This window comes from Alosa sapidissima, chromosome 8, assembly GCF_018492685.1.
Source record: "Alosa sapidissima isolate fAloSap1 chromosome 8, fAloSap1.pri, whole genome shotgun sequence".
In the NCBI taxonomy this organism is placed as follows: Eukaryota; Metazoa; Chordata; class Actinopteri; order Clupeiformes; family Clupeidae; genus Alosa; species Alosa sapidissima.
Window position 1 is genome coordinate 35,773,350 of NC_055964.1, and position 25,256 is coordinate 35,798,605.

The 25,256-nt window shown below is 42.5% G+C and overlaps 2 protein-coding genes across 3 annotated transcripts in view; one reads left to right on the forward strand and one right to left on the reverse strand.

Moving 5' to 3' along the window:
• The window catches only part of LOC121715131, a 315,706-nt gene extending 307,955 nt beyond the window's left edge, over nt 1–7,751 (forward strand). For both annotated transcript variants that reach the window (XM_042100520.1, XM_042100522.1), the window contains 3 exons: nt 1–43; nt 355–528; nt 7,039–7,751. The exon at nt 1–43 is cut by the window's left edge and continues 131 nt beyond it. In XM_042100520.1, coding sequence (XP_041956454.1) covers nt 1–43; nt 355–528; nt 7,039–7,060 — 239 coding nt within the window. In that variant the 3' untranslated portion in view covers nt 7,061–7,751. The remainder of the gene's footprint in view (nt 44–354; nt 529–7,038) is intronic.
• Nucleotides 7,752–8,523: 772 nt separating this feature from the next.
• LOC121715174 (major histocompatibility complex class I-related gene protein-like) overlaps nt 8,524–25,256 on the reverse strand; it is a 29,242-nt gene continuing 12,509 nt past the window's right edge. The window contains exons 8-15 of the mRNA XM_042100619.1: nt 19,507–19,717; nt 18,378–18,638; nt 18,060–18,250; nt 17,564–17,648; nt 17,017–17,307; nt 16,719–16,832; nt 16,055–16,099; nt 8,524–9,021 (exon numbers count right to left, since the gene is read on the reverse strand). Coding sequence (XP_041956553.1) covers nt 8,954–9,021; nt 16,055–16,099; nt 16,719–16,832; nt 17,017–17,307; nt 17,564–17,648; nt 18,060–18,250; nt 18,378–18,638; nt 19,507–19,561 — 1,110 coding nt within the window. The 5' untranslated portion in view covers nt 19,562–19,717 and the 3' untranslated portion in view covers nt 8,524–8,953. The remainder of the gene's footprint in view (nt 9,022–16,054; nt 16,100–16,718; nt 16,833–17,016; nt 17,308–17,563; nt 17,649–18,059; nt 18,251–18,377; nt 18,639–19,506; nt 19,718–25,256) is intronic.

Consider the following 25,256-nt stretch of genomic DNA (forward strand, 5'->3'; position numbering starts at 1 on the left):
CTTCTCTTCTGGAGGATCCCAACTGTAAACTGGAGAAACTATAGTGAGTATCACAAGACCAGATGCTGAGCTGCTGTTTTTTTGTCTCTTTTTCTCACACAAAACAAGTATTTACTCATTTGCATGAAATCGGTTAATGTTATTCTTAAATACGTATTATCACTGCATTTTCTTGTTGAATACACACACACACACACACACACACACACACACACACACACACACACACACACACACACACACACACACACACACACACACACACACACACACATTATTATTGTAAGGTGTCCGTAATGTTTGACTGTCCAAAAGGAAATGAAGATGTAGTATTTCTCCTGCTTCTCTCTACAGTCTGTCACACTGCAGTATTGGAGATGAAGGCTTCAGAGCTCTTGCATCAGCACTGAGATCAAACCCCTCACACATGAGAGTGCTGTGGCTGAGAGGGAATAAAGCAGGAGACTCAGGAGTGAAGCATCTTTCTTCTCTTCTGGAGGATCCCAACTGTAAACTGGAGACACTACAGTGAGTATCACAAGACCAGATGCTGAGCTGCTATCAGTGAAGTTGACGTTGTATGTTTTTGCTCTTTCTTTCTTTCCGTTCCTCATATGGGCAGCATGGGCGACATCTTGTCGAGGCCGGCATGAGCCCTCGCTATTTTGCAGCTCTCATTTGCGCCAATCAGTTTTCTATCGCTCATTTGCATGTCATGTCAATCATGTGTCCCTGTGTGGGGAGTGGGGGCCCTATAGGCTACTCTGCAGGAGCCCGTGCTGCTAATGTGAAATTGTTACAAAATAATGTTTGGGTGCCCAGGACATCATAAGCTGGGACTGCCACTGCATATATTAATAACTCATTCTCATGTAAGGGGATAATGTTCATAATAACTCATTCTCATGTATGGGGATAATGTTCATAATAACTCATTCTCATGTATGGGGATAATGTTCATAATAACTCATTCTCATGTAAGGGGTTAATGTTCATAATAACTCATTCTCATGTAAGGGGTTAATGTTCATAATACAGTGGGCATCGCTTTCAAATGACCACTTCATTCGCGCATTACGCGGCGTGAAGCTGCGAGAAGCTTTAGTACCACTTTCAGCCACTGTGCGTCGCTCTGCCACTGTACATCGCTCTGCCTGCCGTCCCTTACATAATTGTTGCCGAGAGTAATCCCAGCCTACGAATTCAATAACAAAATAAATCATGCATAATTAAACATTACCTCGATTTAGGCTACTTGGGTATGGCTTAAGGCTTGACTACACGAAAATCGAAATCGAAATTTGCTGTCTACATTATTGTCAGTGTTGGGGTTAACGCAACTACGCAAATCAAAACAGTGGTGTGATAATTGAGCCAGTAGAGAAATAACTGTTCAGAATTAATCTGTAGCCTTGGGTAGGCTTCTGCAGAAAACAATGTTGTTGCCGATTTAATACTATCTGGCGACGTTTTTAACAGGCTACGCAATAGAGGCTTAGACAACTATGACCCACGTTTTGGTTTCGTAAATTAATTTGCCCTACTTCTTGACTGCAATGTAGTCAATTGACTGCTTGACATGTCATTTTTATTTTTCTGTACGATAAACAATTACATCTGCTTTATGCCGCAGAATTACATTCATATTTGGCTGACTGCAGACGCGCCACTTCCCTCCCCATATTCCAATATTAAGATAGTATAAAGTGCTTTTTGTATAGGCTACTATCATAAAAAAAAATAGTTAAAACGAATAGCTATTTGCAATTTGACAAAACACTGGTCCTCATTTTGCGAATGCGAGGACGATATGAGCCTGTTGCATTTAGTTAGATGTCCGAGTCACACATAATGTTTGAAAACCACTGGCTCGTAATCACAATAATTTAACACACGACAGTTGGATAACCTACTTCATCATGTCCCCATGCCTACATTTTTGTGAGTAGCATAGAGATCGTTAAAAACAATAAAGTATGGCTCTCCGTTTGGGACATCGAAAACTTTTTTTTAATTTTTAATAGACTACCGTCAAAGATGCTGACTTGCAAAAGCCTCGGGATAACACGTTATCTCCACTATCATCAGTCATGCCCCTTGATCAAAGTGGGGAATGAAATAAAAGTTTGATAACCACTGGCTTAACAAGTTACCTGCAGTCCAGAACACAGAATCTATTGCAATATTCTGATGATCGGCGATGATATCGGCAAATGTTTGTTTTCCAAAGTAAGAATTTCACTTCACCATGCACCTTCGACAATACCTGGCCTACCTGGTATCATTACAAACATTATTCTGTGTCCTAAAACTGGCATATTTTATGGCATTGTGTCATGTAAGTTCGTTGCAAAATCTAGAGAAATGTGTGAGGTGGTCAGCGGGGGACAATTGAGACACACATTGGATTGTGTTATTACTTGAACATTCCACACTATCCACAGCTGTGGTAGGCCTATCAGGGGCAGGAGGATTACTGTCAGCGCAGGCTTTATATAAAATTCTTCAACAGAAGGCCTCGAATGTTGTCTTGTTTGTGGAGCGCTTTGCTTCGCTTCTGTAAGTTCGGCTTCATTGAAAATGAGGGCTTCCCTCAATGACCCTCCGAGAATAAATAAAGGTTGAATGAATGCAGGCTTGCCCAAAATAAAGGCATGTGGTTTGCGCAGCCTACAGTAAATAACAGACCCGCCAGAATGTGCGTTATGATGCTTTTTTACGAGCAAGATGTTTTTGGTACGCACACTGCATGTTCTTAAATAACAATGATCATCAGTAATATTCGACCATTAATTTGGGTAAATGGGCAAGCGTGACCACCTTGATTGGCTGATGATTGTAACGCGGGCATGATTCCAAACACCTCCCTTACGATGATGAGTGACAGGTCTCAGAATGCGTGCGCTACACAAGGACGGAAGATGATGAATAACTGGGGCCGTAGGCTATTCACAAAGGCTTTTATCTTACTACTAGGAGTAGGCTACTCCTAAATCGCACTTAAAGATTTTAGATTGGAGTTTTCTCTTAAAAGTTATTCACAAAGCCTTTCAGACAACTCCTAAACTAGGAGTGAGTCTTCGTGGCTATGGATGACGTCATTACTCATGCACGAGCTTGACTGAAGTGACCACCTTGATTGGCTGACGATTGTAACGCGGGAATTCCAAACACCTCCCTTCCGATGATGACTGACAGGTGACAGGTCGGAGAATGCGTGCGCTACACAAGTAGTGTGAAGGACGGAAGATGATTAATAACTGAATAAAAAGGCCTAGCCTAAATGAATAAAGAGTAAGGCAAAACAAATAGCTTAGTAGCCTAATGAAACATAGGCCTATGGATTGATGCAGTAGCCTACCTTTGCAACATTTATTAAATTAATCTGTCACCATATCCCTAGGCTACGTTTGCAAAGAGGAGAACATTTTAATTTGATTCACAATGAAACCTTACATTTCATTTCCATGTTAACAATGAGTAGTTTGTGTTGTTGTTGGTGGCGTTATTGCATCCCTTTATGAATGCAAAATTGTTCCCTCACAATTGGAAGCTCCTGTTGCGCATAGAATATGTCAAAACATCGCAACGTAAAATGCCACAAAAAAGCTGTTTATGAATAGGTCTTAGTGAGTTAGGAGTCCTCTCGACTTAAGCTGTCCCAGACTTAGGTGCTACTTTTAGGTCTAAAATGCTTCGTGAATTACTTTTTGTGAAAAAATTAGGAGTCCTAAAGTTAGGAGTGACACGCCCATTATTTTTAGGAGTTGCTCCTAAATTCGCCAGTTAGGAGCTACTTTTAGCCTTACAATTCTTTGTGAATATGGCCCCTGAATAAAAAGGCCTAGCCTAAATGAATCAAGGCAAAACAAATAGCCTAGTAGCCCAATGAAACATACGGATTGATGTAGTATCTTGTAACATTATTAAATTATTCTGTTACTATGCCTACGTTTGCAAAAGAGAACATTTTAATTTGATTCACAATAATGTTACATTTAATTTACATGTTGACAATGATTAGCCTAGTTTTGGTTGTTGTTGGCGGCGTTATTGCATGTTAGTTATGCCTACAATGCAAAATTGCTTCCTCGCGATTGGAAGCTCCTGTAGCTGCATAGGATTTCAAAACCGCAGGTTTGTGAATAGGTCTGTGAGTAAGGAGTCCTCTTGACTTCTTTTAAGCTGTCAGAGGTGGGAAGGTGTGATTTTTTGGGGGAAGGGCCGGATTAACTGGGCACAATTGTCTGATGGCCCCCCTTCCCCCCAGCCAACGTGAATCGGGTGGTTAGTTAATAGGCCTATCGTGAAGATTTTTCCTGCCATCTAAGGCACGAGCGCATCTGTGAGGCCAAGCCTCACCAAGTAGCTCGTTTGTTTACCACTAACATTCCATTTAATTAAACTGCTTTATAGGCTATGCCGAAATAGTTTTCAACATTTTGAATATTAGTGTCGAGTGAATTGAAATGTTCTCAAAGTAGCCTTATGGCTGAAAGCTGCTTGGGACCCCCCCCCCCCCAGTCAAGCAATATAACCATACAAACGCGCTAAGGAGTAATTTTGGCTTTGTCAGAACTGAAGAGCTGTGGACGGCACGGCACGGTATGCCCAATGAAAATAAATTAACGCAACGCAACACAACACAACACAGACCCCGCTTCTCTCGCGTCAGTCACTGACATGAACGAAACACAGAACCCGCTTCTCTCACGGCAGTCACTGACAGTAACCTAGAATAAATGCATGGGGAAAAACACTTCCCCATGACAAAGACATCGTAAAACACTGAAAGTTAATATTTTGTCACTAGCAACATTCATCTGTCCTTTGTCAAATGTATTATGTTCCAAGTACCCTATGCGTAATTCTGCTTCATAAAGTTGAACAAATACATTTGCTTATTTCACAGAAAAATATAAATAGCCAGTCTACAGTGCAGAGTTGGTAAGTTATGGTAGGCCAACTTGCAGTGAACATACAAAGAGGGGAAATTATTTCTCTTGCAGCTGAGTAGCCTCAGGTGCGCACGTAGACATAAGGCCGAACATGCAAGCGCCAATGAATCGTGCTCTCACGACAATCGCGCCGTTAAACTTAAATAGGTTTATCACTCTAAGTTCGCCTTCAAGCAAGGAAAACGATGATTTGAAGACATCTGTTTCGTTGGAAGGGCAAGGGGTAGCAACAGGGCAACACAGAGACAGGCCCGATGGCAGGGCTGTTATGAGAGTATTCAAATATGGGATATTCTACGGGAAAACATTAAAACGGCAAGACGGCGGGGAAAGTTAAAATACGTGATAAACACGGAAAAAGTTGGCATGCATTGTTTCGGTCCCCGTGCACAGGGATTATTTGTCATACTATTAATCACATATGATTATTTGTGAAATTGTGCAAACAGGCGCAACACATTTGAAAAGGAAGGACTGGTAGCATGCAAGCTCACGGGAAAGATTGATTTAAGAATGTTATCACAAAGTGTGTGGCTGTGGCGCGGGCGGAAGACAATTGGCAGGGGAGGGTCATGTCTTTTTTTAACAATTCTGTCGGAGGGTCATTGAACAATTTCTAGCAGGCAAGAGAGGGTCATGCAACTTCCAACTGAAGCACTCAAAATTCCTCCGGTGGCCCCTTCAATAAATAACGATCAGTCCCTAGATTGCTGCTGGGCTATATGTCTTGGTTCTGTTAACAACTTATTGTCAAACGCATAGCCTATCTCGCGGTTGCATCCATTACAAACAAACATGCAATGTGAACGTCTGGGATTGGGGAGAGCACTAAATGCTCTACTGAATAAGCACGAAGTCAAACCTTTAAATGAAGAACACTCTTTAATAATCCAAAAAAATAAACCGCTAATGAAGTAAACTTGTGACCATCAAAAATCGTTTATCGCTCGTAACTCCGTGATACCAGGACGTAACAGGAAGGCATTTGGCTGAGCAACGGAGGTTAATATGCTCCATGTTTTGTCCAAATGATGACTGTCTATCATCGTTGCACTCGGAGAAAACCGGAATGTTTCATTCGTCCCCGTTTCAATCGTCCCGGTTGTACCTACTCAAAACGCAGATAGAACCTTATTATTCTAAGGTAGCGAAATAGCGTTCAGCATGATTCATGCCCAATTAATTCCCCCTGTTAAAGTGTTCGCCTTTGTAGTTTGGTTTCGTGATAGCCTATGATAAACGGCTTATGGCCAAATATGTGAAAACGTTAAAATACAGTAGGCGATAAACCCGGAAAAAGTTGACAGTGATTTTTTCATAATCACTTTGGAGGGTCATAGAAAAATGTATTGCTGGCGAGGGAGGGTCACGTCTTTTTGGACTAATGCTCCCCAAACTCCTCCGGTAGCCCCTTAAATAAATAACGAACAGTCCCTAATGAAGTAAACTTGTGACCATCAAAAATCGTTTATCGCCTGTAGGCCTAACTCCGTGATAACAGGACGTAACAGGAAGGCATTTGGCTGAGCAACGGAGGTTAATACTCTATATTTTGTCCAAATGATGTCTGTCTATCATCGTTGCACTCGGAGAAAACCAGAATGTTTAATTTGTCCTGCGTCTCTACGGCTGCAAACGGGATTCACTCGCAGTTAACCAAATATTTCTTTATTAGGGCAGGCATATTTCTGGCTATTACATTATTTCTAAACCAGTCTGCTAAAGTCTGTAGTGAAGTCTGTGTTGGGTTTTCCAGGCTCCATTTCTTTTTAGGAGACACCCTGCTCACTTGAGCCATCTACCGGTTGTTTGGGTTGTTGCAGCGTCTCACTGGAAAAATACAAATTAAAGTCGCGTGATACCGCGTGATCCCACGCGCGGACCGCGAGTGAAGCTGGCCAATTCGAAGCACTGCCCACTGTAACTCATTCTCATGTACAGTAAGGGGTTAATGTGCATTTCTATGTTTTGTGTTTTTAACTGTATGTCCAGCATTTACATATGAGGTGATGACAGTTTCCGTCGTTGGTCTCTGTGTGTCCTTCAGCTGATCTGATGAAGTGTTCTCTTCCTCCTACAGCCTGGAGCATCAGTTCCCCTGACCTCTGTTCAGTGAGCTGAGGAACAGTCCAAACTGTAAACATCTACAAATACACAGACTCTAATGAATCCATCCCATTGTATTTGTGAAAAGTGAAGGTCTTGCTTTCACCAAACTCACTGTTCGTGAGCACTGATTCACTACACATAACTCCACATAGCATTTACACTGATAACCTACAGTTCCCAACATGCATCACATTCTCCAACTGGTGTCGTCTCAAAGCCTGTAGCTGTAGCGACCGCTAAGGTTCATACAATTACCGTTTAAAACAGCCACATGTCAGTAAACTTCATATGTTCACCATCTTACATAGAAAGTGTGTGTATGAAGAGTGTGTACGGATGAAGTGTGTGTATGAATGAAGTGTGTATGAATGAAGTGTGTGTATGGATGAAGTGTGTGTGGATGAAGTGTGTGTATTGATGAAGTGTGTGTGTGTGTATGGATGAAGTGTGTGTATGAATTGTTTTTGTGTTGTTTGTTATATTATTAGTGATGATTGGGCAACATCATCATATGTGTTTAATCATCTTTATGTGTAAATCAGGGCTGTCAAACATCTCATTTGTCTCTCCCTCTCATTTGTGTGCAGATTTCATCACATTCATATTTGAAGTAATACATTTTACAAATTCACTTCTCTAAATACAAAAAATGTAACTGGTGTTGTATAATAAATGTTTTCAATGTAAGAATCATGTCATCAATGCTCATATGTTTATTAGCTGCATATGATGGGGAAATAAGTATTCAAAGCATTAACATTTGTTTCTCTACATATTTAGATTGTGACTATTAACATGGAATTGAACAGACATTGGTATCAACTCAAGAAATCCACACAGAATAAGAATAATATTGCAACATCATGACAAAAAGATGTTCTTTGCCTTTTTCACCAATATGACAATACATTATTACATCAATTCATAACTGCAGGAATCCTGTATCTTTATTCTGTTTGGTTGCATTTTCATTACATTGTTGTGACTAAAACCAAAGTAAGGAAAACTTTACATTTACACATTTACATTTAAAGACGTTACAAGAAATGTGTACAGTACGTGTCAGCGTAATGTGTGTGCGGTGTGTGTGTGTCTGAGGCAGAGAGCAGATTATCCGTTTTTAATGTAGACAAACAAAAAATATGTGGCCACTAGGTACTGTAGCAATGGACAATACAAAAAGGCAACTCAAGAAATGAGTTCTACCTAGTTCTATCTATTGCTTTTATAGTGCAAAGTAATAATAATAATAATACTGTTTATTTGTTACATAGTGCCTTTCAGAGTACCCAAGGCCACTTTACAGTTAACACAGAGTAGAGTTAACACAGTGGAAAATGATAATAATAATCAGCACACTAATTAAAAACATAGTGGTAGTAAAAGGCACATTAAAGTCCATAAGCTATCTAGAAAAGGTGGGTTTCAAGAGCCGGTTTGTATTGTATTGAGTGGAGAGTGCGGATGTGTGAGGGGAGTGAGTTCCACAGTTTGGGTGCAAAGTTGATCTGTTGAGAGTGTAGCTCTATCAGGAGAGGTGTAACATGTTGGGAGGACTTTGTGCAGGTGATGATCCGTGCTGCAGAGTGTTGAATGAGTTGGAGGCGATGGATGAGTTTGTTTGGAATGCCTGTCAGGATTGCAGTGCAGTAGTTGATGAAAGGTGTTACGAGGGTGTTGACGAGCACTTCAGTGGAGCGTTGTGTGGTGTTACGAGGGTGTTGACGAGCACTTCAGTGGAGCGTTGTGTGGTGTTACGAGGATGTTGACGAGCACTTCAGTGGAGCGTTGTGTGGTGTTACGAGGGTGTTGACGAGCACTTCAGTGGAGCGTTGTGTGATGTTACGAGGGTGTTGACGAGCACTTCAGTGGAGCGTTGTGTGATGTTACGAGGGTGTTGACGAGCACTTCAGCGGAGCGTTGTTTGAGTGCAGGGTGCAGTCTGGAGACGTTCCTGAGGGGAAAAAGCGCAGACCAACAGACATTAGTGATGTGGTGGGAGAATGAAACGCTACTGTCCAGGAGACCAACAGACATTAGTGATGTGGTGGGAGAATGAAACGCTACTGTCCAGGAAAACGCCAAGGTATGCGTCTGACCATATGAAAATGTCCATAAAACATCAAAATCTGTTCATTCTTGACACCACAAAAGGTCAAATTGCTGCATGGTGTTTAAAACAGCAAGTGAATGGTATGATGTCAGTAAGTTATATGAATGCAGATGAATCACATGGCCTGTTCATCTGTCATTTCATCACGAGTCGCTAAATAGAACCAGAATAGAAACATCTGTAATTCTATCATGAGATGACGTCACTAAATAGAACCTGAAGCCCACTTGTGTGCTAGTCCTTCACTTCTCCATAGTATTCTGCTGTCCTTCACACATTCACATTCACATCAACAGCTGAAAGCCTCTTGTGTCCTAGGCCTAGTCCTCTCCTTCACCATAGCATCCTGCTGTCCTTCACACATTCCCTTCCACATACTTTTCCAGAGCATGGGAACGTTTGGGACCTTCTAATAGAGTATATGCTGTAGGTGGGTCATGTGATCAGTCTTCACACACTCTTAGTTAGGAGGTGGAAGAGGGCAGCTGTGGGATCAGTGAATCCAAACATGACAGCACCTGCTACCTGCAACACTATACTCACACCCTAAAAACACAACAAACATTGACAAAATGAAAATACACCTGTGTGTGTGTGTACTCACATGAAAATGTACTGAATAAAATTTACACAAGACTAATCTGTGAGTATGCTAGTATAATGTTTTATTCAAATAAACATGAGAAACCTACGCAAAGGGGTACAAACTTGATCAATTAATCTGCTTTTGCGATGGCCAACAAAAAACTGACTACAGAACTCAAAGCCTATTGACTATGTAAATACGTATTTCCTGTATGTACTCAGTGAGGAAATATAGACTCTGGGACAGAAGCTTCAGTATGGATACACCCCTCACACTCTGTCATTACATTTGAACCAAAGACCAAACCCCACACAGTGTTTTGTTATCGTTTGAGGGGGCAGGCTGCCCTCACTTTGTTTCCCATTCATAGAGCCAGTCTCAGTGAATGGAGAGCTAGAGAATGAATGAATGTGAGGCATGTTTGTATTGTAAGATTCAGCGTTGTGTAGATCAGGCTGAACGTGAGGCATGTTTGTATTGTAAGTGTTAACTGTGAAATATAATTTGTTGTATTTACTATGAAATCACCTAGGAACTTTTATTGTGTAGAAAACACCTAGGGACTGTTATTGTATAGGAACCGGATGTTGATTGTGTGAAGTTCATGAGCGAGTGTGGGTGACGGTGGTCATTAAAACTTGACGTTGTGTCTTATCTTTGAATAACATTGGTAGCAGAGGATGGTTAGCAATTATAAAGTTCCGCCGACCTTCGATGAATAATAAAGACACTGGCATGCTGACTTTAATAAAGACACTGGCATGCTGACTTTAATAAAGAAAAACTTGATGGATTGTTTCTCAAAGAGGAAAAAGACCGAACGTATGAGGCATATTCAAACTTTGATCGAATTATAAGGGACAGTAGTTTATCCATGGTGGACTACATCATTGAATTTGAACAGCGATACTCAATGATGCACAAGTATAAAATGGAGCTCCCCGATGCAGCTTTAGCCTTCAAACTACTAGATACTGCATGCTTGGAAGTAAAAGACCGACAGTTAGCTTTAACAGCGTGTACAGATTTGACTTTTGCTTCAATGAAGTCCGCACTGAAAAGGATTTTTGGAGGGAAAACGTTTGTGCACCCTATGGGAATAAATCAGGAAACTGCATATGTCACAACAGAGCAAAGACGTCAGAGGGGCAAGACGTGGTCCAAAAATGAACAGCAAAAGACACCTCTGCCTGGCACTAACCCTTTGGACAGGTATGGGCGCAGATCAAAGTGTGCCATTTGCCAAAGTACGTTCCACTGGGCTAAAGACTGCCCACACAAGGGTGAGCAAATAAAATGTACCCACTGTGAGACTGACAACGTTGAAGAGTGCAATATCACTCTCTTTACTAAAGAGTCACCAACAGACACAGAGATCTTTTTAACTGAATGTTTTGGCTCTGCAATAATAGATACAGCATGCACACGTACCGTGTGTGGAGAAGAATGGCTAGATAGCTATATCGCAGGACTAAGCCAAAAGGAATTAGAGAGTCTGAAGAAGACAGAGCAATGCAGTAATAGACCATTTAAGTTTGGTGATGGAAAAGTGGTCCATTCCACCAGAAAACTGCAAATTCCTGCTAAGATAGGCCTAACGAAGTGCAGCATTGAGACTGAAATAGTTCCAGCAAAGATTCCACTGCTTTTGAGCAAGGCATCCATGAAAAAAGCGGGGACTGTGCTGGATATGGAAAATGACAGTGCAGTGATGTTCAGTCAACCTGTAAAGCTGGATTTTACGGGCTCTGGTCATTACTGTGTGAACATTATGGACAAAGAGGGCAAAACCATGCCAAGTGATGACCATATCCTTGTAGCTGCTGAGGGTGTTGCTTCAAATGAAGACAGCAATAAGGACACAGAAAAGCAATGTGATGAGGAAATTCTGTCCATTTCAGAACAAATGAACAAAGTTGAAAAACAAAAAATCCTAGTGAAGCTTCATAGACAATTTGGTCATGCCTCTGCTGACAGATTGCTGAGGCTTCTATCTAGCTCAGGCACTAAAGATGCAGAATGTGCCATCGTTCTTCAGAAAATTGTCAGTGAATGTGAGACGTGTCAGAGATACAGTAGGACAAAACCAAGGCCTGCTGATGGTCTTCCACTAGCATCACAGCACAATGAAACCGTGGCAGTAGATCTGCATGAGCTTGAGCCAGGTCTTTGGTATCTCCACATTATTGATCAATTCACACGATTTAGTGCAGGAAGCCTTTTGACCACAAAGAAAGGATCTGAAATAGTTAAACACTTTATTCATGACTGGATAAGTGTGCATGGCCCACCTCAGAAACTATTCAGCGATAATGGGGGAGAGTTCAACAATGATGAGGTTAGAGACATGGCAGAAAACTTTAACATAGAAGTAAAAACAACAGCTGCATACAGCCCATGGAGCAATGGACTGATAGAGCGACACAATCAAACGCTGACTGAGATCATCATGAAAGTGAGGACAAGTAACGGCTGTGACTGGGACACTGCATTAGACTGGGCGCTTATGGCGAAGAATACCATGCAAAATGTTCACGGTTACAGTCCTCATCAGTTGGTGTTTGGGCAGAATCCCAACTTGCCCTCAGTGCTGATTGACAAGCCCCCAGCTTTAGAGGGCACCACAAGAGGTGAGTGGGTAGCAAAACACATCTCCGCTTTACATGCAGCAAGGAAAGCATTTACAGAGGCAGAGTGTTCGGAGAGAATAAGGAGAGCTCTGCGTAAACAACTACGCAGCACAGATGAGAGATACGAAATGGGTGACAGAGTGCACTATAAGAGAGTTGACTGTACAGAATGGAAAGGACCAGGAGTTGTAATTGGTCAGGATGGAGCAGTAGTGTTTGTCAGGCACGGAGGAACATGTGTTAGGGTGCACTACCTCAGACTTAGGAAAGTGAACATGGAAGATGATGAGCAACATGATAGCGACATGGAGGACACAGAATCCGGAGCAAACACTGACACACACAAAACACAGCCGACAAATGATTGTATGGAGATACGTAATGACAAAGAACAGAAAGCTGACGTCCATCTGAAAACAGGACAAGTTCTAAATTACAGAGATGCCCACAGTGGGACTTTACACAGAGCAGAAGTTCTTGGGCGTGCTGGCAAATCTACAGGCAAATACAAAAGCTGGTACAATCTGCTATTCATTGAGCCAAGCAATGTTGCAGGAAAGACAGATGCAGTTGATATATCAAAGTTGGAGAACCTTCAGATAGAATCCATTATTGCTGATGTTAGGTATAATACCACAGATAACAGTGAGGATGTGTTGATCACAAAAGATCTATCATTTGACATAGCTAAACAGGAAGAGATGAAGAATTGGAGAGATAACAATGTGTTTGAAATTGTTCAAGATGAAGGACAAAAGCGCATTAGCACCAGATGGGTATGCACCCTTAAAGAAACACCCACTGGATTGGTACCAAAAGCAAGGTTGGTGGCTAGAGGTTTTGAAGAATTACAAATGTCAGAACTGCAAAAGGATTCACCAACTTGTGCTACAGAGTCGCTTTGACTACTTTTGGCTGTTATCTGTCAAAGACAATGGACCCTACATTCTATGGATATAAAAGCTGCATTCCTACAGGGAGTTGAACTGTCACGTGACATCTACATCAGACCTCCCTCCGAAGCAGACTGTACTGGAAAATTATGGAAGCTCAGAAAGTGTGTGTATGGGCTGGCAGATGCTTCCCTGTACTGGTACAACAGGGTGAAGGAAATAGTGCTGAAAGCAGGAGGCAAGATGTCCATGGTCGATCCAGCTGTTTTCTATTGGACAGATCAGGACTGCAATGTGAGTGGGGCACTTGCCTGTCACGTAGATGACTTCATTTGGGGAGGCACAGACAGTTTCTCCAATACAGTAATACCCCACCTTACGTCGGTATTTCAAGTTGGACGTGAGGGACATGACAACTTCTGTTATGTGGGGATAGACATTGTAACGGTTGACAAAACTGTGCAAATACACCAGGAGAACTACATTCAACACATGCAGCCAATACATGTGGCTCCTTCACGAGCCGTGCAACATGACTCTTCTCTTTGTGAAGAGGAAAAGGATCAACTCAGGTCAAAGATAGGTCAGATTCTCTGGGTAGCGAGGCAGACCAGGCCAGACGTCTTGTTTGATGCCAGCTACCTAGCTTCTAAGCTTAAAAATGCAACAGTGCAAACAATACATGAAGCAAACAGAATAGTGTGCAAATTGAAGTCCAAGAAAGTAGGTTTAATCTTTCACCATTTGGGTAGAGACCGTGCTCTCAAGATTGTAGTGTTCAGTGATGCCTCGTTTGGAAACCTCACAGATCGGGGCACTAAAGGAGGGCACCTGAGTCACCAAATTTTCACCACTTTCTTGGCAGTCTAAGAGAGTTAAGAGAGTGGTGAGAAGCACGCTTGCTGGAGAAACTTTAGCAATGTCTGAGGGAATAGATAATGCCATTTTTCTTGCTACACTGTTTTCTGAATTGGCCACAGGGGGTGCCGAGCGTGCTCCACCTTTAATCTGTGTAACTGACAATTATTCACTTGTTGATGCACTCAAGTCCCCAAAGTCTGTCTCTGAGAAGAGACTTCGCCTGGAAGTGAGTAGTATCAAGGAGCTTATCCAAACACAGAAAATTGAGCGTGTTCTGTGGAACAACACAAAAGAACAACTTGCAGACTGCTTAACCAAAAAGGGGGCCTCACCTGAACAGTTGCTGAAAGCACTGAGTGAGGGACACTGGAAACTTGACTAAAATATATAGATTAGAGTTTTTGTTGTACTCTTATTCATAACAACATGGTACTTGAATACTGTTAAAAGGTAAATTGTTTTGCACTGTTATTATGTTCACTTTATTGGAAAGCCTCAGGGTTTACATTTTTTATTTTTATTTTAAGAAGAGAGTGAGTTTGTTAACTGTGAAATATAATTTGTTGTATTTACTATGAAATCACCTAGGAACTTTTATTGTGTAGAAAACACCTAGGGACTGTTATTGTATAGGAACCGGATGTTGATTGTGTGAAGATCATGAGCGAGTGTGGATGACGGTGGTCAATAAAAGTTAGAGAACTTGACGTTGTGTCTTATCTTTGAATAACAGTAAGATTCAGCCAGATCTGTGCAGCGCTGCAAGATCAAACGCGCACCCTAATTTGACGCTACTGGAATACGAAGTCAATCAATGCGCCTTCTTCAGAAACAGGTCTTGTTATAACCTCTTTGTACACGTTCAAAGTTTACAATACTTTGGTTTGTCTGTAGGGACCCTATCCATGCTAAAGTGTAAGGCTCTTGTGATCTTTGTTTGTATTGTCAGTTTGCCAGCATTGATAAACAGATCTTTTTTTTCCTTTTCACTTTCCACTGTGATTGTACACAGTTGTATGTGTGTGTACAGTAGTGTCAGAGCCGTATGTAGGGAGAGTTTGGCCAACTCAAATCATGGGAGCCATGTTGGATACCATCGTCAGATATGCTATGTTGAAATAAATCAGATGACTCTGCAGTGTAACCCATGGGCTGAATATGCTATGTTGAAATAAATTGCTTATTTTCACCATTAACAGGCATATACATGTTATTATCAATGTTTGTCAATATGTAAAAGGCCCTTACGGAAATATTCCAGTGTATATCTACCTTATATACCTTAAATGGGCCTGTAAAATGCCCATTGTAGTGAGTGACCACGTCACCTAATGTTTCGGAGCAGTGTTTACCTTTCAGGCCAAATACAGGAGGGCATTCAGTAATTTACTTGTGCTACAAACACACAAATTCTGTACTTCCAAAAACGTCACGACTAGCAACTGAACTCTTAACAAAGTTATTCAAAGTCTTTTGACAAAATGCATGATAAGACAATGATAATGCGACCGACAGCATAGGCTATGAGTAAAACGTGTTTGGTCAGGTTTCGCGGGAGGACAGGACCAAAACATTATCATGCTACTTTAACAATAAAAACTTAGTATTAAAAGTTATGTATTGATAATATTTGGTCATCTAAACCAACATAAATTACATGCCTGCGTGATTTTCACAGTATTTTACATCTGAGTTACAGGTGGCATTTGAAATCAGACAAGCTTAAATTCAAGTCTTCAAAACTTCAAAATTCATTAATTTAGAACTTTTTTGACAGCATGGTACATTAACGATGGTATTACTATATTTTTTCTACGTAATTTGTTGATAACAAGTTCATCACTTGTAGTTATGAACAAAATGTACGGAATGAGAAAACTGTCTTTAATTTCTGGCACACTCACCTGAAGCGTCTGTGTTCACTTGCAGAGAGGTCTGTGAGCCTCGACCTGAAACACCGTTCATAACCATTTGTCTCAAAACAGGGCAGGTGATTACAGCCCTACCATTCAGGTAATAGCATGTACAAAACAGGGCAGGTGATTACAGCCATACCATTCAGGTAATAGCATGTACAAAACAGGACAGGTGATTACAGTCATACCATTCAGGGAATAAACAAGTGTTGTTGTCTTTTCTGGCACTGGGCTAAACTGCTGGTAAAATGGCCAGAGCTTTTTTTTTGTGTGCATGAATTTTACATATAGTGTGTATCTGACAATTTTATAAGCAGATAAAACATCTCACAATATTGATTTCACTGTTGTGTCATGGCTATTTTTTACCATCTGTCCGAGTTAAATACCTAGAGGCTCATTGTATGAGCAGTTGTACTGTTCTGATGATACACAAATATCAACTGTACACACAATGAGCCTCTGGGGATTTCCAATCAGCACAATGCCATTGATTTGCCACAGTTTACCAGTTCAATAGCCAGGTCTGGACTTCATCAAAACTTTAGCTGCATTGAATGTTTAATAATTAATTTAATTATGATTGTATTTGTATGATATGGATAACCTATGTGTCTCAGTCTTTAAGTGAAATCAGTAAGAGCTATTTCACCTGTGTGGGTCCTCCTCCATATGATAAAGGCAACGACTCCAGCAAGACACACTAACCCAGCAGCAATAAGCACGGAGGGCACAATGGATGTGGTTACTGAATCCCACTCATGATCTGCCCAGAGAGAGAGAGAGAGAGAGAGAGAGAGAGTCAGTTCTGTCTTCCAGAAGTATCCCGAGTACAGGAGTATGACAGACACAGACATCAAAACTAAACACAACTGTACACCTGATACTAAAACTACACACTACACTACAAAACATACATCCAACATTCCATATTTGTAAACCAATAATACCTAAACTGATGTCCAGCTTGTTGTCCAGGCTGAGGTGTTCAGCTGTGCAGGAGTACTGGTGTTTCTCTCTTAGTTCCTCTGCACTGACCTCCAGGCTCTTCCTCATCTGGTACGTCTCATCTCCATTAGGTAGCAGTTCCCCCCCAGTGATCTGGTGGTCAGACACAGGCTGGCCGTCTCTGAGCAGGGTCAGGTTGATGTGACGGGGGTAGAAACCAGTGGCCCGGCAGGTCACTTTGGCCCCTCCAGAGTCTGGGAGTGTCTTCTGGAGGAGCCTGACTCTGGGCTTCACTATGAAACATAGTCAAGTCAAGACAGGTTTTATTTAGCACATTTCAAACACAGGGGTCATTCAAGGAGCGAAGAGTAATTGTAAATACAAGCATACAATGGTTAAAAGTGAAGTGCATAATAATGGAAAAAAATAATCATGATATGAGTCATCCTTAAAATGGATCACCGTTAAAGAAGAAAAATGCAATCCATACCCAATCTAAATATGTCCAGAGTGTGAGTATATATGTATATATATATATATATATCTTACTCTTTTTAAAAATACGATTCTTTTCTTTGGCCAAGTGTGTTTTCAGGCGTTCAATGCAGAGATCATGGTACCATGTATAAGCTATATGCCCCCAGGCCATGTATATGCTATATGCACACCCCCAGGCCATGTATATGCTATATGCACACCCCCAGGCCATGTATATGCTATATGCACACCCCCAGGCCATGTATATGCTATATGCACACCCCCAGGCCATGTATATGCTATATGCACACCCCCAGGCCATGTATATGCACACCCCCAGGCCATGTATATGCTATATGCACACCCCCAGGCCATGTATATGCACACCCCCAGGCCATGTATATGCTATATGCACACCCCCAGGCCATGTATATGCTATATGCACACCCCCAGGCCATGTATATGCTATATGCACACCCCCAGGCCATGTATATGCTATATGCACACCCCCAGGCCATGTATATGCACACCCCCAGGCCATGTATATGCACACCCCCAGGCCATGTATATGCACACCCCCAGGCCATGTATTGTCCATTGCTTCTGGCCACACCCAGTCAGAATGAAGGCTGTCATTTTGTGGATTGTAATAGCGGACATCTCCAGCCTCCCCGTTGAATGCGTCTTTGCTCAAGTAAATTCCTACGTCGTCATTTTCCTGTAACTGACATCCTGCAGCTCTCTGTAGAACATGAATACCTAAGAAAGCACAAGAAAGACAGATGTTGAGACACTAAAATCCACATTATTAGTTCTGAACTGCTGCATCACTATCAGTTTATTTCTAACATTTATTGTTATTTATTGTATATCTATTTTGACTCACTGTTTGTGTGGTTCAGAATCTGTCTCAGATAAGAGACCTTATTTTTCATACGTTCATGATTCAATTTCAATTTAGGAGCTAGTTCCAGTTCTATGGCATCAGGTGTTCTCTCCAGACCATTCATGCCTCTGTGTACAAACTTGTTGTCTTTTGAGTTGTAGTATCCAATCTGAATGTCATCCAGCATAAACAGAGTCTGGGATTCTGGGAATGGAGTCTCACCCACTAAATATATATGAAACAGCAACAAAGAATGCAAACCTGTAGAAGAAAAGGTGAATAAACTTGGTGAAAGGAGTCTAGTCTGAATGCTATAACCTAGCCTACCTACCTACACCTTTAAGTTAACTGACCTAATACTGTACACTCTGAGGCAGTAGCATTCCAAAAAGGGAGGAGGGACTTCCCCTCTATTATTTGATATGGTAGCCTTTCAGAGAACAAATTCCCAGTTATTTCTCTAAGAACTTGATTATGTCTGGCATGTGAAGCCATGTAGCATCATCTACTATTAGTTGTGATGACTTTGTGCTTGTAGTCGATGCCATTTTCTGGCATAATCAGTAAGAGGGATGCTGGGACCTATCATGACAGTTTAAAGCGCATGGTCACTAGTCAAAAGCTTATTCCAATTTAGTAGGATGTCCAGTCCACAGTGGGAGTGTTTTCATTATCAAACGTCGAGCACATGGTGTTCCTAGGTTTCTTAATCAGTCATGGGTGTGTTTGGGGCGTAACATCATTTAAACCAATGAGAATGACATCTGTCATTCCCTTTAACGGCGCAAAGCGCGACGTCAAAGAACGCATCGGTATTTTGACAGTCAACAGCGCATTTGAAGGAGGCTGCTTGCGAGACCGTATGGAACAGTCATTCCACTAAACCATGCTTCAGAAATTGATGTATATCCATTTAAAAATCCATTCATTATCTGAAAAATATATTATTAACTCGTTTACAATGTGTTACAATATTTGATGTTTCCTGCTGACTGCAGGCATTCTGACTCAATTGTACCAATCTTACTACAGCCTGCATGCCAAAATGTCACTAGCAGAATCCCTAGTGTGTGTAGGCTACCAATATAGTGTAGTGTTTTGGTTAAATAATCTATGAAAGCAGACTTACCTGATTTTACAGAGAGAATATGGAATGAATAGAAGATAAACAGTAGCCCCAACATGGTGGATGAATTGTTGCTTTCAGCTTGTCTGATGGAATATTGTGCTTCCAGTAGTTGCTGCCTCTTTTACCCGCAGGACTTGCATTTTGTTTCCTTGCTGTTATGTTGTCATCTATGTGGAACGTAGCACCTGGACTCTTCCTCTATAGAGAAACACTGTTCAAATATGTGCAGAATTAATTTGCCATGGTTTTCCTGACATATTTAAGGTCTTCTCTTTAAAATATATTGTCTGGATGGCAGTATATGTTGCTCAAACCTTGTGTACATAATTTAGAATTGATTGTGCCTTGCGAGAAGGGCAAGATGCTCATGCCGGTGGCACTAATGCACCTCCACACCGTCATAGATGCTGGGTTTTGAACTGAGCTTGTTGGATCCAAGTTGGATAAAGCCCTCCTTACACTGACAGACTTTGGAAAGATTTGGAAAAGATTTTTGAAAGACTACATTCTCAGACCCTCTCACATCTTAAGACAAGTAGTAGAGTTTTAAGTCACAGACTATGATTTTGCAATTATTAGAGATCTTGCAGGGTCACTATTTACAAGACTGCAACTAGATTCCTTTAAATTATTACCCATTGTGTGTGTGTGCATGCTGTAGTTCTTTTGCAAGGGGTACTTAACTCCTTAATCTGTCCGAGGTTACAGCTCCAGTCTCAACATACTGTAACCCCTGAAGCCCACAGTAATACCCAGGACTCCCACTCCCCAGGGCTCAGCTTGTGCCATTACAAAGCATGGCAGGCTGCCTGCCTGCATGCACCTGCTTAATTAAAGAGCTTGTTGGACTTTTTACTGCAACACCTGCCTTATAGTCTAACCACTTGAATAAAATCAATCCTTTACTGCAACACCTGCCTTATAGTCTAACCACTTGAATAAAATCAATCCTTTACTGCAACACCTGCCTTATAGTCTAACCACTTGAATAAGATCAATCCTTTACTGCAACACCTGCCTTATAGTCTAACCACTTGAATAAAATCAATCCTTTACTGCAACACCTGCCTTATAGTCTAACCACTTGAATAAAATCAATCCTTTACTGCAACACCTGCCTTATAGTCTAACCACTTGAATAAAATCAATCCTTTTCTTCATATGGGCACCATGAAGGCCAACGTGGTGTAACAGGTCAACACGGCCTCCTGACCAGCTTCCTTACAGGTGCTCTAAGCGATGCCATGCAGTAAGGAGTGGTGTAACAGGTCAACACGGTCTCCTGACCAGCTTCCTTACAGGTTTTCACCAACTCAGACCCCCAAGTATACGTGTTTTCCCTTGGAAAAATAATTTTGAGCCTGGCTTTATCACACAATCTGATTTTGTCTGGTAGTGCATATTTAATGAGAAGTCCATATTTACATATTTAAACATTAAATAGAAAAAACATGAAATACATTTTTTTCCTCACCTGAACATAAGTAATCAGCTGAAAAAGTGTCATGGTGATTTCTATTTCAAATGTTTACCCTATTCACCTGTAGTGTCTCCCCTTATCTTATTATGCTGATTATGCAAATGTCCAAAGTGCAAGTTCCATCCACTAGGCTTATAGATGACATTTCTGCAATAAACTTTAGGGTACTCAACATTTCTGGGTTCAAGAAAATGCAACTAGACTACAGGAATCTCTCGACCGAATCTCTTTCCCAAAATGGAGCTGGAGTAGCGAGTACTGTTTTGATTTCATTTGATTTGATTTATTTCAGGATCAAGACAATAAATATACAGCAATCCAAAGGATGACATGCAAAAGTACAAAACTTATTTCCAGCATGGTCCTTGTTGTTGAACACATGAAACAAATAGATAAGGAACAGACAATACTCAGACTGGGGGGACATAATATTGTAACGTCGGTGTCTTTTGGACTGAGTGCTAGCCTCCCAGAATGCAATGTGTGTGAATGCTGGTTTGTGTAATGTCGGTTTTAGTGAGTGTAATTGCGTTTACCTTGTCATGTATGTGTTAGCTTGTGTAGTCTTTCTTTACGTTGTACCTCATGTGTTTTACCCGGTGTATTGTATGTGACTACCCTGCTTGTGTATCGTGCTTGTTTTCTTGACTTCCCTTGTGTTTCCTATGTAATGGTGTCCTGATCTATGTGTTTGGCTGATTCCTGCTTCTGCATTAAACATTTTGATTGGACAACTGTGTGCGTCGCTATCAAATCGTTACATTGGTGTCAGAAGTGACTTTCGAACATGGCCTTTGCTCAGCAAGAGAAGCTGGGAGCGGGAGACCTCACAACTGGGTGGAGGCCCACGCAAGAGGATCCGGAGAGAGCCCTTGTAAGGGCTGCTAAAGAGCTTGAGGCCTTCTATCGTTACTGCCCCCGGAGGAGAGGAGTTGTCACCTGGACCTGCCTGCTGCCATGGGAGGAGATCTTGCCGGAAGAGGGGCCTGAAGAAGCGGTCGCGGAGAAGACGACACTGGCCTGGGCGCTGACTCCGCTGCGAGAAGACCAGGAGCCCCTGCCCCCGCCGGGCGGCTCAAGGCTAGAGTTGGCGGTGGCCCTGGCCGCGACGTGCGAGCAGAGCCGAGGGAGAGCGGCGAGGAAGAGGTTCCTGGTCGATGGACGGTTGGCGGAGCCGCTGGGGGCAGCGAACTCATGACGGTGGGGCAGCTTCGACGGAAAGGCACTGTGAACTCTGACCTTTAAAACGTTTGGGTGCGTGTGAGAGGCACCGTGCTGTGTGGGCGCCTGTTCTAGTTGGCCTGTTGGCCGGCGCCAAAAAAAAAAAAAAAAAAGGTTTGCTGTGTTGGGAGATAGCACGAGGCAGAAGAGGGGGGTCAAGCCTTCGTCATGACCATGACTGAGTGGAGCGGGCCGAGAGCAAAGGAGGACAGCTCTGCGAGGAGGCAGCGCGAGGAGGGACACCGAAACCGGTAGCTGACGGCCTGAGAGCTCAGCGTGTCCGGCTGCAGCGGAGCTGGTGCCTGCCTATCCTGGTCGGTGCGACTGTGGAGTGGAGCGACGGAGGTGCAGCGACAGTTGACCCGTGAGTTCCAGTGCTTGGTGCCACAGTCTACGGTAGGAAGGCCACCTAGGGCCCCGCCAGGAGAGGAGGAGTGCCGCGGTGACACGCTGCGGAAAGTGCAGCCTGAGGGCGGCTGCTGAGAGGGAGCTGGTGACGAGCGGGGACGGCCACGTGGTTGCTAGCACGCCCGCACTGGACTGCTAGCAGCGTGGCAGCCGTTGAGTGAGCTCCTGCAGCGTGTGCACCCCACGGGTTGTTGGCGGTACCACAGACTGATGGACTGAGCGAGTGAATGCCCACACCAACGTTATGGCAATGGCTAAGCGAGGAGATATTGCCAAGGACGGCAATAGCTCGCGAGGGGGCTGTGTAACGTCGGTGTCTTGGAGTGCTAGCCTCCCAGAATGCAATGTGTGTGAATACTGGTTTGTGTAATGTCGGTTTTAGTGAGTGTAATTGCGTTTACCTTGTCATGTATGTGTTAGCTTGTGTAGTCTTTCTTTACGTTGTACCTCATGTGTTTTACCCGGTGTATTGTATGTGACTACCCTGCTTGTGTATCGTGCTTGTTTTCTTGACTTCCCTTGTGTTTCCTATGTAATGGTGTTTTGGTCTATGTGGTTGGCTGATTCCCGCTTCTGCATTAAACCTTTTGATTGGACAACTGTGTGCATCGCTATCAAATCGTTACAATATATAACAAATAAATAAGAAATCAATGCAGAAATAAATATCCAAATGATCAATACATATCCACCTTATTCCATTAAATCTGTTTTACCTGTCTTAAAAATCACCCTTGATACTAGGAGTAACCTAGGCTAGGCTACTAATATATCTACTGAAACTATCGACTGACTATCGAGCTATCTTATAAAAATGTAGTTCAAACCTTTTTTCTCTCTGCACCATTCTAGGTCACACACTTGCTTGCCTGCCTCCTGTTATGTAAATGTGGCGTGTGTCAGGAATTAGTTAGCAGTCTGACATCGCTCCATCAGATACTCATTGCGCTCAGTCAGATAAGAAGAAATGAGCAAACGCTTCACTGTTAAATACTCGTCGTCGTAGTCTGTATTTAAAAATTTAATTTGCAGTAGGGTACTATTTTACTTTGCCTTCTAAGAGTGACGCGCCGTCTTCTGTTTGCTTTCGCTTTCCCCTCCGCAGACCTGTGTGTTATTTAATGGCCACCAGATGGCGCCCTTTCACTGCTTGCTCACATCAGCCGAAGTTCAGTGCCATGGCGCCATCTGGTGGGCATTAAATATTTAATGTTAGATTAGGTTAAGAAGAGGTGACCTAGAAAATGTTGCAGTAGTTCCTTACTAAATTATTCTTCTAATCAATTTGATCTACTGTGTTTCTCGTCTTGAATTGCATAAAACAGTATGCTAGCATATTCACAGATTAGTCCTGTATTAATTGTATCCATAAATAGGCCTACATTTTCATGCATAGGGCCTGCACACACACAGGTGTATTTCAAAGTCAAAAGTCAAAGTCAAAGTCAGCTTTATTGTCAATTTCTTCACATGTTCCAGACATACAAAGAGATCGAAATTACGTTTCTCACTATCCCACGGTGAAGACAAGACATATTTTACCAATTTAAGTCCACAGACAAACATAACATTCAAGTAAACAAAAAAGTAAGTAAATAAGAGGGCACATATAATAATGAAAAAATAAGAGCAGCAAAATTTGGTTGAAATTGTGCATAGACAGTCAATAAAATACTAGTGCAAAGTCAGGCCAATAAAAGGCTTGGGTAGTTCTGTTTGACCTAAGTAAGAAAGAAAGTGGCATAGTGGTGCAAGTTATGTAAGAGCAGCAGAAGTGTTGTGTTTTCAGGACAACAACAACAAGTTGTAAAGTGTACAAGTGTGCAAGTGTGCAAGTGGAGTAGTGCAGGCGGCCATTGTGGGTCCAATGTCCAGGATGTTATGTAGCTGAGGGTGGAGGGGGGAGAGGAGGGAGAGAGTTCAGCATCCTTACAGCTTGGTGTATGAAGCTGTTGGTGAGTCTGGTAGTGCGGGAGCGCAGGCTTCTGTACCTCTTCCCAGAGGGCAGTAGATCAAACAGATTGTGAGCGGGGTGACTTGCATCACTCACAATTTTGGTCGCCTTGCGGGTGAGGTGGGTGGTGTAAATGTCCTTCAGGGAGGGGTGTGAAGCACCAATAATCCTTCCAGCTGTGTGCACTATGCGCTGCAGGGCTTTCCTGTTGTATTCAGTGCAGCTTCCGCCCCACACAGCGATACAGCTGGAGAGGATGCTCTCAATGGTGCCTCGGTAGAATGTGGTCATGATGGCTGGTGGAGCACTTGCTCGCCTGAGTTTCCGCAGGAAGTACAGGCGGCGCTGAGCTCTCTTCGCCAGTGATGCAGTGTTGGTGGTCCAGGAGAGGTCTTCACTGATGTGCACCCCCAGGAATTTGGTGCTGCTCGCTCTCTCCACCACAGCACCGTCGATGGTCAAGTGGCAGGTGTTGGGTGTGACCTCTCCGGAAGTCAACAACAATCTCTTTGGTCTTGCTGACGTTCAGCAGGAGGTTGTTGTCCCTGCACCACGTGGTCAGATGGTCGACCTCCAGCCTGTATTGAGTCTCGTCGCCCTTGGTGATGAGACCCACCAGAGTTGTGTCGTCAGCAAATTTCACTATGTGATTGTTGCTGTAGGTTGCAGTGCAGTCATGCGTCAGCA